The following is a 16357-nucleotide window of genomic DNA, read 5'->3' as shown; positions in this document are numbered from 1 at the left end:
ATATATACCTCAGCAACCTGTTATCCATACCTCATATATACCTCAGCAACCTGTTATCCATACCTCATATATACCTCAGCAACCTGTTATCCATACCTCATTTATACCTCAGCAACCTGTTATCCATACCTCATATATACCTCAGCAACCTGTTATCCATACCTCATATATACCTCAGCAACCTGTTATCCATACCTCATTTATACCTCAGCAACCTGTTATCCATACCTCATATATACCTCAGCAACCTGTTATCCATACCTCATATATACCTCAGCAATCTGTTATCCATACCTCATAGGTATATACCTCAGCAACCTGTTATCCATACCTCATATATACCTCAGCAACCTGTTATCCATGTTTGTTATCGTCTCCATGTCGGCGCCACTCGATCCCTCAACCCGCCATTTATAGACAAAGGAATTTTTGTCGTCTTGTCTGCCTTTTCTTGTCAAAAACAGCAAAGCTTTGTCTCTAATAAATGATATTGCTGGTATTTTGCTGAAAATAAGGAAGTATAATCTAAATATTTATATATATTTATTTATATTTTATTATTATTTATTTATTAATAATATTATAATTATTATTATAATTATAATTAATAAATAATTATTAAATAATTATAATTATAATTATAATTTATTATTTATAATTTATTTATTTAATCTTATATTTATAGGTCTGTGGTAACTGTCATTTGACTTTTATGCAGATTTGTCTACCAGGAGATAAAGATTTAATCTTTTGTCTATATAGGGACAGGTAAACCTTCACTAATACTTAACCGTATAGTAGCCTGCCCTGGCAATTACAAACCGTTATCAAATTTATAATCATGTTAAGCATGCATATATGTAATTATAATGATGATCAAGTTAGGCATGCCTTACAAAATTTACAGGTTATAGCTGGTGCAAGATTTTATCAGCCATGAACCTACGATTATTTCAGGTAATAAAATATAATATAAAGATTATTAGTTTATATTGATGGAAAGCAGTCATATTATTAGTTTATATTGATGGAAAGCAGTCATATTATTAGTTTATATTGATGGAAAGCAGTCATATTATTAGTTTATATTGATGGAAAGCATCCCCTCGCCCCCGGGGAAACACGCGCCCTTGACAGCTAAATTACGCAAGGCGCCCCCAGCTTCCGGAACGCGCGCTACCTTAAATTATTTCCAAATAATGATAAATATTTCATATAAAATCACAATAATTTTTAGATTATACATCACACCTTTAGACCAACGATATTATTTTTACTGGGGAATGATGATGACATTACGATGATGCAGCGCAGTGATGAATTGCCTTCTGTTGAATTGTTCTGCCGATGATGATATGATATTTAATTAGTTTAGCTTATCAAAGATAACCACCCACACATCACTGCCTATATGTATAGTGTATTATATGTATAGTGAATTATACATGGCAGCAGTGATAGGATATCTCTACTTCCGCTTACATTCCACGTACTCGTGCGTCATTTTTTTGTAGTTTTGCTAGAAAAAAAAAATTTTTTGCTACTAAAACCTACGTGAGCTTGTAGGAGGCGCAGTAGCTACCTGCTCCTCACACTGAGAAAGTAAATGGGTCATATTGTCCTAATAGTGACACACTTTCTTACCAACAGCACGAGCAGACAGCGGAGGTGGCACTGATACGCCCTGTTGCCGGACTAAAATGGGTCAGGCTGACCCACACAAAAGCGAAAAGTGCGCCGCATTTTGGACAAAATCTCAATTATTCATTTGAGTGTATATGTCCCTTGTTCACATGACTTCTCTTATCCACGCAACAGCTGCATTGAAAAGCGACATAAATACATACAATTAACTAATTAATTTTTATTAATTGATTGTTTTAGTGCAATGATTCATTAATTAAAGTTCTGCAATTATCTTCACCCAAAAAATTGCGTCTCGATAAACGTTATATTAAATTCGTGTGAAATCGCGGATAAATGTTAATGACAGGTTCGTAACATGTTAATGACAAGTTCGTAACATGTTAACGACAAGTTCGTAACATGTTAACGACAAGTCCGTAACATGTTAATGACAAGTCCGTAACATGTTAATGACAAGTTCGTAACATGTTAATGTAACATGTTAATGACAAGTTCGTAACATGTCATAAGACAATCACAGTCGACATATAATTGCTTTAAGATCTTACGAATGAAAGTAAGTCATTATTTGGACCTTATGACGCATTATTTATTTTTTTGAGTGTAGCGGGTCCGAAACTTTTGGTCATGACCTCCATCCCCCGAGGGAGGGTGAGGGGACCAGGAGGTCGGGGGGCGAGGGGAGTTGGGGAGGAGAGGGGAGGGAGGGCGTATGTACGTGAGTGTTTGGCTGGCACGTACACGACGTGCAAAACAACGCGTGTTGCAATGGTGTTTAAAATCACTCAGATAAATGAGAGAGATTTGTCCGAATTTCGAGAAACTTTTTTTGCTTATGTAGGTCATTTTGACCCAGTTATGAAAGTCGCCCCCCGGGGAAGGGCGTATCAGTGCTACATGCATATAGTATGTCACCATTTAGACACTACGACCCATTCCTTTCCCTGAGTGTACTAATAAAATGAATTATTTATTATTGATGATAATAATTATTATGTTTGAGATCATATTCTGCAGCTGAAATTGTCATCAATTTTTACAACACTTCTCTTTAACTTCACTTCTAGATAACCTCTTTAAGATAACTTTAAGAACTTTAAGAAGAGATAACTTAAGAGTAATAATAATAAGAGAATAATAAGAAGAATAATAAAAATTCTTTCTTAAGAAATTTAAGAAAGAATAATAAGATAACTTTATCTTTTATCTTTAACACTTCTATCTGTCCATAGATCTGAAATTTTGCATACTTTGCGGAGACAATGCATGAATCAGTTGAATAAATACCTAATTTTAAAATTTACAAAAATTTTAAATATTAAAAGAAATTTGAACACTAAATTTTTTAATGTTTGAAAATAAAATTAGAAATTCATTGTACATGTGCAACATCGGAGACTCTGGATTCTTTAGAAGTGTTTTCTTTAAAAAGTTATTTTTAAACGCATATTTCTTAATTTTATTTCTGTTACTCATTTCTTTGGCATGCACTGAGAGAAATATGTGTGTCTGGATGACTCACTTTAAAGATAAATTCCAGGTATGACTTATTTGTGACTTCAAAAACGATTTGACGTCACAAGTGAGTTATACCTGAGATTTAAAGGGCCAATAATAGGTGAGTATGACCCACAAATGGGGCAAGTGAGACAAAAAAGTGCATCGCTATTTACACGGGGTTGACTCATCTAAGTGAGTCATCCAGACCCACCCATTTCTCTCAGTGTTTGACCGTTTTTTGCCCTGTCAATTGCTCCTGAACAATTTTGTGTTGTTTAAAATCCATTTTTTTGCGCTTTGTTCGTTTCCGTGGTCGTGACCTGAGCTTGTGCTACGCACTCAAAACAATTTATGTGTCATGTCCAAATAATGAAATATTAATTACAGCACGAGCAGTGAGCGCTGCACGTAGCACTGATACGCCCTTTTTCCGGGCCAAACTGTGTCAGGATGACTCAGATGAGGGCAAAAACTACAGCACTATTTTGGACAAAGTGTCGCTTATTTCTCTTAGTGTGCACTTAACTACGTGACACTAGCGTTGCTTTAACAACCTTCACTTCGCTCTATGTCATGCTAATAAACTTGCACTTAATTTACCTTAGACGGAAAACTTCAATTATATATGTTACTGAGTTATGAAAATTGTCTTTATTTAATATCACGGAACACATTATAACTATCAGCTGCACCCATTATACAATTTCTTACTATTTTACAACACGTGTCATAAGGAAAAATTCAATTCATATGCAGCCAATAAAACATTGTCCGCTGCATTTATTCTAACAACTAATAAATAGACCTATTCGATCCTTCAAACTTGAAATAATTAGGTTTTATGATGAGTTAATTTTAGGTTTACTTATACATTACCCGGCGTCAATGCTATTCGTACCTAAAGGCGTGGCAACGAGAGTTACCCTTAGTAGACAAAGGGGTAACCCAATCATTTGATTAAAATATAATCATCAATCTTTTTAACTTTAATTAAAAATTACTTAATCTCAATAAATAGGGACGCGGATACATCCTACACCGGAATGAGTTTCAAGGCCAAATAAAGATACCTAAAATGACTAATAATATTACAGATTCAACATACTCTTCATTACTGAAACATCGCTGATGTATGACGTCATCCTGACGGAACGATGACGTCATCACATCTGCGGAGACGTCATAAACAACAATTATACTACAGACCATTGTCTGTATTACCACAAACAACAATTATACTACAGACCATTGTCTGTATTACCACAAACAACAATTATACTACAGACCATTGTCTGTATTACCACAAACAACAATTATACTACAGACCATTGTCTGTATTACCACNGTATAGCGTGTACAAGGTCAGGGCGTATAGCGTGTACAAGGTCAGGGTGTATAGCGTGTACAAGGTCAGGGCGTATAGCGTGTACAAGGTCAGGGCGTGTAGCGTGTACAAGGTCAGGGCGTATAGCGTGTACAAGGTCAGGGCGTATAGCGTGTACAAGGTCAGGGCGTATAGCGTGCACAAGGCAAAGTGGTTCTGAATTACAGTCCAGTCGTACACTGAACTGTACACTGGATTGTACACTGGATTGTACACTGGACTATACACTGGACTATACCTTAGCGCAACCTCCCATTTCATTGGAAGGAAATATGAAGCACCGCCTATGTAGTGATGGAAAGAAAACGTTTTAGAATGAAGAAAAAATCTGAACTGCGTTCAGGGGAACACAAAAATCCTGCGAAAAGTGAAAAGACGCGAGCTGCGGGCCGGTGGCGAGAAGCAAGCAACAGCATCGTACATCAGGTGGCCCAAATGAAGGCGGATGAACGATAATCAGAGGCGGCGATCCATCGTGGCCTGGGACTGCTATGTCCCAAACAAATACTAAGGATACTTAGAATACTATGGGTGGAAGTCCTCTGAGTTAGCAGCAGAGCTTCACCTGGCCAGCCCAAGCCTGCTGGTAGCACAGGGAAACTGACGCGCCAAGTTCCGTGCCGCCCATCCTGTCAAAACATGTTAACTGACCGAATCAAATGTTTACACTAAAATTTACTGAATAAAATAAAAACAAAATGAATGAATATTAGGTCTTAATTCTCAGTCTAAAGTCTCAAATTAATATAGCGACCTAGCAGCTTTTCGAAGGAATAGTATTATCACCTAAATTCACAGGTTGTAATACTAGTGTAAACTTATAAAAAATTGAATGCGGTTGAAAGACAAGGAGGGTTTCAATATTAGGGTGAGAATAGTAGTGATATGGAGCCAGTTGTCCAGAAATTAAAGTGCCCGAAGCTACAAATTGCCACAACACTCGCAGCTTCAGTGATGGACAACCAACCTGCAGCATCCGGTCCTCTCCTGCGCTCTCGCAGAGACCTCTCCTCACTCCAGACGAGACGCACGCTGGAAGTCTCACTCCAGACGAGACACACGCTGGAAGTCTCACTCTAGACGAGACGAACGCTGGAAGTCTCACTCCAGACTAGACGCACGCTGGAAGTCTCACTCCAGACTAGACGCACGCTGGAAGTCTCACTCCAGACTAGACGCACGCTTACTCCAGACGAGACGTCCGCTGGAAGTCTCACTCCATATTGGAGACGAAGTGGTCGATCAAAAGTGTGGCGTGGTTGGCAGGTGTAAAGATTCTGCCAGATGGGCTGTCTCAGCGCCGTGCTGGACGCTGGAGCGAGCTTTAATCTTCAAAGTTAGATATGAAGAAGTTACGAGGGTTGCCCACACCGAATTAAATGAAATGTGGGGAATTGTAGAAGGCTAAATTAAATAAGGAATAACTCAAATCTAATGATAACTGTCTTCCAACCGTAATTATCTTGTGAAAGATAAGAATTTTCTACAACTGGTCTGTCACAAGGCTGTGCACTGGATTATTCACTGGACTGCACACTGAACTATGCACTAGACTTCACACCGTACTGTACACTGGACTGTGCACTGTACTGTACACTGGACTGTGCACTGTATTATATAATGGACTGTACACTGGACTGTACACAGGACTGTGCCTGAAGATGCTCAGTGCTGAGTGAAACGCGTCGCCATATTTTACAAACCTTGCATTTGATGGAATTTTAAGACATGTTGACACAACTATTCTACCTATAATTGAACAGCTACAGAAAAAACTCTAAAAAGGTTCTGAATTAAAATGGCAAACTTTATAACCAAACTTTAATGCAGATTTAATTGAAGACCAGAGAGTATTTCTTATTGACAATTTTGTTATTGTTTTTATCTATTCAGCGAATTAGGCTTTTGATATGAATTGAAACATATATGAATGCATATATAAACTGCCAATGCATGTTGCTAAGCTCGGTTAATTCATCAGATAAGCACCCTGAACCTCCAGATATTACCCTCAACCCTTCAGAAAACACTATAAACCATAAAAACTTCAATTAATTACCCTGAACCTACAAAAAATTACCCTACACTATCAGAATTACCGTAAATTTTGAGATAATTACCTAAACCTAAGACCTTGAGGAGAAAAGCTGCTGGCAACCCTGAACCTTCAAATAATTACCCTAAAACCTTTAGATAACACCTTAAAAACTCCAAGTTGTTTACCCTGAATCTACAAAAAATTACCCTAAACTGTCATATTTGCCGTAAATTTCGAGATAATTACCCTAAACCTGAGACCTTGAGGAGAAAAGCTGTTGGCCTTGGCGGTAGCGGGGAGCGGGGTCCGCATCACTCAGAGAAGTCAACGAGATTTTGTCCAAATATTGATGCATTTCTTGTTCTTGTGCGAGTCATTGTGACCCACTCAAAAAGGCGCATCATTGTTACGGGCAGAAAGTGTGTCAGTTTTTGGACACCATGACCCATCATTTATTTCAGTGCGACTGTCGGCCGAGCCTCGCCTCGCGGTCCCTCACAGTCTGGCCATAACTCCGTGCACGCACAGAAATGAGCGAGATTTTGTCCAAATAGCTAAGCATTTTTTGCAGGAGGAACTTATATCCAAAAAGCGATGTATTTTTGCCCTTTTCTGGGTCATCTTGACCCAGTTTAGCCCATCAAAAGGTTTTTTTTAGGGGTTCGTCTGTTCTTTGCTCGTGCTGGAGGTTTGAAAGTGTATCACAATTTGGACAATGTGACTCATTTATTTTCTGGGTGGCATCATCGTTTTGATCCCTATATATGTAACATATAAATAAACTAAAAATAATCCCTTTTCCATTGAAAACGGTCAATCAACGTTGAGAACATGACAAATTTTCTTGATATTTTCGTAATATTAGACATTTTCGGTTAATTTGCGATTGAAGTTATAAATGATCTCATTATCTTAATGCTCTCATACAAACTCATGACAGACATGAAATGACGAAGCTGAGTCAACTTATGTTCATTGAGTTTATAACAATTTTATGCTTTTTGGGTTTGGCAACTTTGATGTTTAAGATCGCAGAGGTCGGAGACAAATGTTGTTCTAAAAGCGATAATTTCTTATCTTTGGAGTTCAGTGACATCGTCAAATATTCTCTAAAATTGAAATTTCCTGTCGTTTACTTTAAGTGACGATAACAATTATTGTTTTGATGTGATACACATTGTCGTACCTCGAGAACAGAATTTTTCTAACGGACCATTTTTCGTTGGGGTTCACTTACATCCTTAAAGCTAAGCTCCCAAAGACGTCAAAATTAAAGACGTCATACATTCTCATAAAAAAATATAACTCAGTACTCACTGCAGTGAGTGACAGAGAGCGCATTTTCTCGTCGACGAAAACGTGAAGTCACGGACGGACAGACAGACAGACGGACACACAGACGGACAGACAGACAGACGGACACACAGACTGACAGACGGACACACAGACGGACGGACACACAGACGGACGGACACACAGACGGACGGACACACAGACGGACGGACACACAGACGGACGGACACACAGACGGACAGAGAAACAGACGGACGGAAGGACATGACGAGCACAATAGCGCCTTTTTTCATAAATGAGAAAATGCGCTAAAAAGAAACGCGGAATATGTTCGTTACGAGTCACTGCTCCACTGCCCAGCCTAAAAGCAGTGAAGCAGGCACGGTTCATTGCCCTCTTCCACGTATGCTACACCTGGCATTCTGTTCTCACCTATCCTTCACGCGTCCACATTCCGCCGCTCACGTATCCATGTTTGGCCGCCGCTGATGAGTCACGCACGCGTCGCTGGACACGCACGGCTGCACGTGCTGAAAATGGTGTACGTGTGAGTGATTATGTTTGTGCATGCAGAGTATTTCAGAGCACCGTACCATGAACAACGTATCACGTGCCCGTTAGCGTATCACGTACCCTTAGTGTATCACGTCCGGGTTGCGTATCACTTGCCCGTTAGTGTATCAGGTGCCCGTTAGTCTCACGTACCCGTTGGTATCACGTGCTCGTTAGCGCATCACGTGCCCGTTAGCGTATCACGTGCCCGTTAGCGTATCACGTGCCCATTAGCGTATCACGTGCCCGTTAGCGTATCACGTACCCATTAGCGTATCACGTGCCCGTTAGCGTATCACGTGCCCTTTAGCGTATCACGTGCCTGTTAGCGTATCACGTGCCTGTTAGCGTATCACGTGCCTGTTAGCGTATCACGTGCCTGTTAGCGTATCACGTGCCTGTTAGCGTATCACGTGCCCGTTAGCGTATCACGTGCCTGTTAGCGTATCACGTGCCCGTTAGCGTATCACGTGCCCGTTAGCGTATCACGTGCCTGTTAGCGTATCACGTGCCCGTTAGCGTATCACGTGCCCGTTAGCGTATCACGTGCCCGTTAGCGTATCACGTGCCTGTTAGCGTATCACGTGCCCGTTAGCGTATCACGNCACTCACCCGCCTTCTGATCACTCACCCGCCTTCTGATCACTCACCCGCCTTCTGATCACTCACCCGCCTTCTGATCACTCACCCGCCTTCTGATCACTCACCCGCCTTCTGATCACTCACCCGCCTTCTGATCACTCACCCGCCTTCTGATCACTCACCCGCCTTCTGATCACTCACCCGCCTTCTGATCACTCACCCGCCTTCTGATCACTCACCCGCCTTCTGATCACTCACCCGCCTTCTGATCACTCACCCGCCTTCTGATCACTCACCCGCCTTCTGATCACTCACCCGCCTTCTGATCACTCACCCGCCTTCTGATCACTCACCCGCCTTCTGATCACTCACCCGCCTTCTGATCACTCACCCGCCTTCTGATCACTCACCCGCCTTCTGATCACTCACCCGCCTTCTGATCACTCACCCGCCTTCTGATCACTCACCCGCCTTCTGATCACTCACCCGCCTTCTGATCACTCACCCGCCTTCTGATCACTCACCCGCCTTCTGATCACTCACCCGCCTTCTGATCACTCACCCGCCTTCTGATCACTCACCCGCCATCTGATCACTCACCCGCCTTCTGATCACTCACCCGCCTTCTGATCACTCACCCGCCTTCTGATCACTCACCCGCCTTCTGATCACTTACCCGCCTTCTGATCACTCACCCGCCTTCTGATCACTCACCCGCCTTCTGATCACTCACCCGCCTTCTGATCACTCACCCGCCTTCTGATCACTCCGTGTTGAATTGCAGGCACGTTTTGCTACACTCAAAAAATTATTCGGTCTTATTGTGCAAATAGTGACGTACTTTCTTACCTAGTGCATTTGACGTTTAAATAACGTAAATTAAATGTAAATGATTAAATCCCAATCTATTTACTTGATAGTTTATATGCTTCTAAATTTTTGGTTAGCTTTCGATTTAAGCAAACTAATTATTTAAGTACGGCTTTTCGCATTACTTCTTTTTTTGCCATCATTTAAAAAAATTTTTCTCACCTCTGACGATCCTCAAAAATCAAGAAAACTAAAGTTCGAGAAATAGTCCAAAGACTTGGCCTTTTTTGGCCTGTATTGGCCTTTTTTGGCCTGTATTGGCCTTTTTTTGGCCTGTAGTGGCCTTTACTAGACTGCCAACGGCCTCCGTGCCAGCGTTCTCCCCGCAACAGAGCTCGCCAGAGATTAACCTTTTGTCTCTGCTAATTTAATCCTTGACAAGGACGTTCAATAGGATTTTTTGTAAGAGTTTTTGCCTGCGTCCGTTAAAAGAAAATTATTATACGTTTTCTAAATCAGGCACGATTGATTCAGTGAAAATCAATCAGCCGGGACAAATGAATATATCATTCTCTTATTAATATATTATATATCATTCCTCCCAATAATATATTATGTAACATTCTCTCATTATTATATTATATACCATTCTCTCATTATTATATTATATACCGTTTTCTCATTAATATATTATATACCATTCTCTCATTATTATGTTATACACCATTTTCTCATAATTATATAATACACCGTTCTCCCTTTAATATATTATACACTATTCTCCCATTAACATATTTTATACCATTGTCTAATTATTATAGGTCCCGGTATTATAAAACATCCTCATATTAATATATTATATACGTGGTACAGGCGTGTGGTACAGGCGTGTGGTACAGGCGTGTGGTACAGGCGTGTGGTACAGGCGTGTGGTACATGTTGTGGTACAGGCGTGTGGTACAGGCGTGTGGTACAGGCGTGTGGTACAGGCGTGTGGTACAGGCGTGTGGTACAGGCGTGTGGTACAGGCGGTGGTGCTGCCCTCTATATGAAGAGGTTCATGGTTCACTCAGAGAAATGAATTGTTCTTTGTCCGAGTATATATAACGATGCACTTTTTAGCGCATTTTCTCATATATGGAAAAAATGCACTATTGTGCTCGTCATGTCCGTCTGTCTGTCCGTCCGTGACCTCAAGTTTTCGTCGACGAGAAAATGCGCTCTCTGTCACTCACTGCAGTGAGTACTGAGTTATATTTTTTACTCTTATGTGGGTCATCCTGATCCAGTTTGGCCTCGCAAAAGGTGTGTCAGCGCTACGTCTGCGTGTACGAAAATGCGTCGCTATTTGGACATCGTGACTCATGTACAAGTTAAACATATTAGAATTTTGACGTGAATTGCAACTCTAACATCGCTTTAAATATCATTATTATAAATCTAATGAAAGTTTAAAAAAAGACATATGTATTATTTTCATTCGTCTATTAACTAAGATTTTTTTAATTATCATCTCTCACGCACACGCAGGCATTCGACGTAATAAAAGCGTATAACTCACGTTTCTTGTAGAGACGAGCACGTATATGTTGGATATATGTGAAGATATGTTATACGGGTTGTATACGTTAAATGTATTATAGCATACAATTTTGAACATTTTGCGTTTATCGACAACTGCCGAAATAAAAACTTTCATTGTGTAATGAGTGCGATATTTTGCGCCTTGTGTACTTGATACATTACTCGTCCTCAATGTTATTCGTACCTAAATGCCTGGGAACGGGAAATACCGTCATGGAGTATCTGTCATAGTAATTTATCCCATTTATTTGTGTGGAGTATTTATACCATTTATTTTTGTTTTTGAGTGTTTATAGTTAATTATTAATAATAATTGTATTATTAGTTATTATTAATAACTATGCAGTATTGGTCCCAGTCTGCTGGATTAATTGTTTATCCCAGATATCAGTAACATATTTAGCGGGCTCGGACCTAAAGGTTCGGTCCGGTAATATCCCCGCGACTGCGGAATGCCGGAAAAAACTCGGACGTTGGGGGACGGCAGCTCCCCGGGGGCGTTTTGGGGACCTTGATCTTTTAGGGACGCGTTCCCGACACGCGGTGGGGAAAGATGGGGAGTTGCAGGCTTCAGCTGGGGGCGTAGAATTAATAGGGAATGATTACGCCGAGACCAGCCCCTTACGTGGGGGAGTTATTATTTAATTTTTTTTTATTCTCTAATTCTGTATTTTCTCAACTCTCCTACACTTCAGATATAAAACGAGTTATTTATTAAACATACAAAATTGTTGTGCAATTTCAGACATTAAACTATCATTTATTATTTTTAAATGGGACGCTTTTTCCGAAACCTGAAGATTTTTTGCGGATTTTTTCACCATAAGTTTAAAAATATGGCCATTTTCAGGATTTTTTCGAATTATCGGTGGTTATTGAGATTTAACGTTAGAGAAGATCATAAAGGATACTCGTAGCTTTAATTAACATTCCACCTACTATAGTTCGTGATAATTGATGACATTTGTCATAAAAATATTGTCGTTATTGTATACCGCGCGTTGTATTTGTAGGCAAAATGATAACGAAGCGGCAAAGTTATTTTCGTTTTTTGTTTCACTTTCACATCACAAAAAATGTTCTCCAAGGATGCGGTTGCTCGTATTTTTTTCCGTTGCTTTTCTATCCACTGCCTGCACTCAAAGGAATGAGTGAGATATGTCTAAATAGCGATGAACATTTTTCTCTTGTGTGAGCCATCTTCACCCAGTCGGGCCTGTAAAATGGCTTACCAGTGTGGTACAAGCGTGTGCCACACTGATAATAATAATATATCTCATTGTGCAACATATATATGTTGCATAATATATCTCATTATATATTAATCTCATTATATCTCATTGTGCTACATATTATATATCTCATTATTTAATAATATATGCAACAACTCTCTAATAATAGTGCAACAACTCTCTGCACTGTTGAAAATAACGCACAAAAACGGTCAGAACGTTGTGCCCCCCGTGAAAATAAACCGTCTCACCGTTTTTTTTTCGTATGTTGTACGGGTTTATAGTGTTAAATTGAAAAAAACGGCGACATGGAGTTTTTTCTCACGTGCCGGCCGTTCACTGAAATACCGATAATACCGTTTACGGTGATTTTCGAACAGTGTTCTGTGTTTGAAGAAGTGTTTCACCATTTGGACACTATGGCTCATTCATTTGTTTTGATGTGCGTTCCCAGCATTAATCTGACATTGAAATAACGTTTATTTGACGTTTAAATAACGATATCAACTGGTAATAAACGTGGTTTCAATGTCATTTGCCTTCAGAGTTACAGCTACTGGGTGTGGCAGCGGCTAGTTTGATCCTGCACTGCCATGCCACTTTTTGCACTAATTTTGCCTTGAGGGTTGCACTAGTTTTGCCTTGAGGGTTGCTCTAGTTTTGCCTTGAGGGTTGCACTAGTTTTGTCTTGAGGGTTGCTCTAGTTTTGCCTTGAGGGTTGCACTATTTTTGCCTTGAGGGTTGCTCTAGTTTTGCCTTGAGGTTTGCACTAGTTTTACCTTTAGGGTTGCACTAGTTTTACCTTGAGGGTTGCTCTAGTTTTGCCTTGAGGGTTGCTCTAGTTTTGCCTTGAGGGTTGCTCTAGTTTTGCCTTGAGGGTTGCTCTAGTTTTGCCTTGAGGGTTGTTCTAGTTTTGCCTTGAGGGTTGCACTAGTTCACTAGGTTTGCCTCATTTCCATTCTTATCGAAAATCATATAAACTTTCTGAGTTCGCAAGCGAGCTCTGGCATGCATGGGTAACTTAGATAATTGAGATGACTTCTACCTATTAATTATTTTCCTTCTGTATATTAACTAAAATGCTAATTGTTGATTTCGGTTCTGCAATTAAAATTTATGAATTATACCGGAATGCAATGCGAATATTTTTCTAGCCTTCATGGAAAGTTCATCTATGAGTCTTTATCTATTGTTGTTATTTATTACCTACGTTACATTCACGTCTATGAACATATGTGTGTCCGATACTAACACGTCACCCTGTGCAGATGCGTTAATAAGTATAATGCGTTAATGATCATAAAAAATAAATAATAATATAATAACATCCATGAAATAATGTACTGAATTACAATATAATAAATAATTAATAATAATATTCATGTCATTTTTACGCAGGTGGTGGGAGGCCAGATCACCTACGCCAGCCTGCGTGTCTCTGAGACTAACTGTCCTGCTAGCCGCGTCAACAGCCTCAGAGGCTGCCTCGTGGACGCCTCACAGGTGAGACGGGGGACAGCCTCAGAGGCTGCCTCGTGGACGCCTCACAGGTGAGACGGGGGACAGCCTCAGAGGCTGCCTCGTGGACGCCTCACAGGTGAGACGGGCAGCTTACGTTGAAATAACGTTGATTGAATAACGTTGCTTCAACGTTTTTTAAATATCGATGTCTTAACATTGATTGAATAACGTTGATCTAACTTTGTTCTATAAACGTTGAAATAATGCTAAAATAAAGCGTTGTTTAGGTAACGTTGATTAGAAATTGTTTAAATATCGTTGTTTCGACAATATTTGAATATGGACTAAATAACGGTGATTATGTTATCAACTTGTAATTTACGTTGTTCTATCAAAATCAACTTGTAATCAACGTCGTTTTTTCAGAATCAATTTGTAATCAACGTTGTTCTATCAAAATCAACTTGTAATTATAACGTATATTCAACGTCGTTTCAGCGTCATTTGCTCGGATGGCGTGTTTTCTCCATGGCCTTACCAGCATCTCATTGCTTGCAGTATAATGTGCATTATATACATTAAAATATATGTATATATATTTAATTATTTATTTTATTATAATATACATTGGGCAGTAAAATATATAAGTTACTTAATCATAACATACACTATACAGGCCAATGGAGTTTAGTGGAAACATTTGAGGCTATGAATATCACGAAAAATATAGTCAAAGAAAATATACTCGCAATGAAAACGTTTGAAAAATACTCCCAATCTGGCGCCGTGTTAACCAATTTGTTAAATTTCAAAGCTTCCATTTCAGTTCTAATTCTTATCAATAGAGCAGCGAAAATAGAAGCCTAGGTATGATAGTAAAAACGTTAAGATTTTTATAATGAAATATAGCATCTACTAAAAATTTTAGTCAGAACGCCTCTTTCATTGTAGCTATTTCGAAGCTACAAGGAAATAGCTACAAGAGCTGAAGCTTGAATAGATAAACAGCTTTAACAGCTGTAGCTGTTACAGGAAAACAGCTACAACAGCTGTAGCTGTTGCAGGAAAACAGCTTTAACAGTTGTAGCTATTACCTGAGAACAGCTACAACAGCTGTATCTGTTACAGTAAAACAGCTACAACAGCTGTAGCTGTTACAGTAAAACAGCTACAACAGCTGTAGCTGTTGCAGGAAAACAGCTACAACAGCTGTAGCTGTTACAGTTAAACAGCAACAACAGCTGTAGCTGTTACAGGTAAACAGCAACAACAGCTGTAGCTGTTACAGGTAAACAGCAACAACAGCTGTAGCTGTTACAGGTAAACAGCTACAACAGCTATAGCTGTTACAGGTAAACAGCAACAACAGCTGTAGCTGTTACAGTAAAACAGCTACAACAGCTGTAGCTGTTACAGGTAAACAGCTACAACAGCTGTAGCTGCACCAGGGCTACAGCAAAACATGAGCCCTCTAACGACCCTGACCTTTAGAACCCTTAAAGGTTCTCGCCCAGCGCCGCCACATTCACTGCGTTAGTTAAATGAGTGTTCGCGTTCAAATTATTTTATATTTATACGCTGATACTATTTAAATTAATCTGATAAATTTTATGTGATATTGTAGCATGTAGCGGGTCGCCATATTTTACTGTATTGTGAAGGTTCTTCACTTATTTTAAACTGAATTATTCAAAATCTTGGCCGTATTATCGCTGGCCATGGTCTGGGGAATAGTTAATCGAGCTTCAATTTTAATCAAAATTCAAGTATTGATTGAATTAAAGTTTCGACTGGAATTGATTATTTAATGGTCGTGTCGCCTAAATACTCAATAAAGGTTATTAATTGAAAACATTTTATTCACCACAGGATTCATACATTTGCGAGGTGGCCTTCTGGGATCGACCGTGGCTTAACGTCACCAGAATTCTGGATGAGAAGACTGGGTGAGTAGAGGTTTTTATTATTTATGTTGTTATTTAACCATAACATGTTGTTTAACCTGTGTTCTAACCAAACATTATGTGTGTAACCTGTCATATTTGACCTCATGTTTATACTCTGTTATATGAGCTGTTATTTAAAATACCTGTTTTATTTAGCCTGTTATTTAGTCTGTGTTATTGAACCTGTTATTTAATCATAACCTGTTGTTTAACCATTATCTAAAGTGTGTAACCTGTGTTATTAAACCTGCTGTTTCACCACTATTATTGAACCTGTTTTCGATTTTATGGTTGAACCTCTTCACTAGGAATTTTAAAAACAAAGAAG

The 16357-nt window shown here is 39.5% G+C and overlaps 1 protein-coding gene across 1 annotated transcript in view; it reads left to right on the top strand.

Annotated features, from left to right (window-relative positions):
- Positions 1 to 16357, top strand: part of LOC108667074 — a 36531-nt gene that overhangs the window by 1549 nt on the left and 18625 nt on the right. Inside the window, exons 2-3 of the mRNA XM_047882754.1 lie at positions 14021 to 14125; positions 15953 to 16029. Coding sequence (XP_047738710.1) covers positions 14021 to 14125; positions 15953 to 16029 — 182 coding nt within the window. The remainder of the gene's footprint in view (positions 1 to 14020; positions 14126 to 15952; positions 16030 to 16357) is intronic.

The sequence above is a fragment of the Hyalella azteca genome, unplaced genomic scaffold (assembly GCF_000764305.2).
Source record: "Hyalella azteca isolate HAZT.00-mixed unplaced genomic scaffold, Hazt_2.0.2 contig11244, whole genome shotgun sequence".
In the NCBI taxonomy this organism is placed as follows: domain Eukaryota; kingdom Metazoa; phylum Arthropoda; class Malacostraca; order Amphipoda; family Hyalellidae; genus Hyalella; species Hyalella azteca.
Note: the sequence above shows the minus strand (reverse complement) of the source record. Positions and strands in the feature narration are given on the sequence as shown.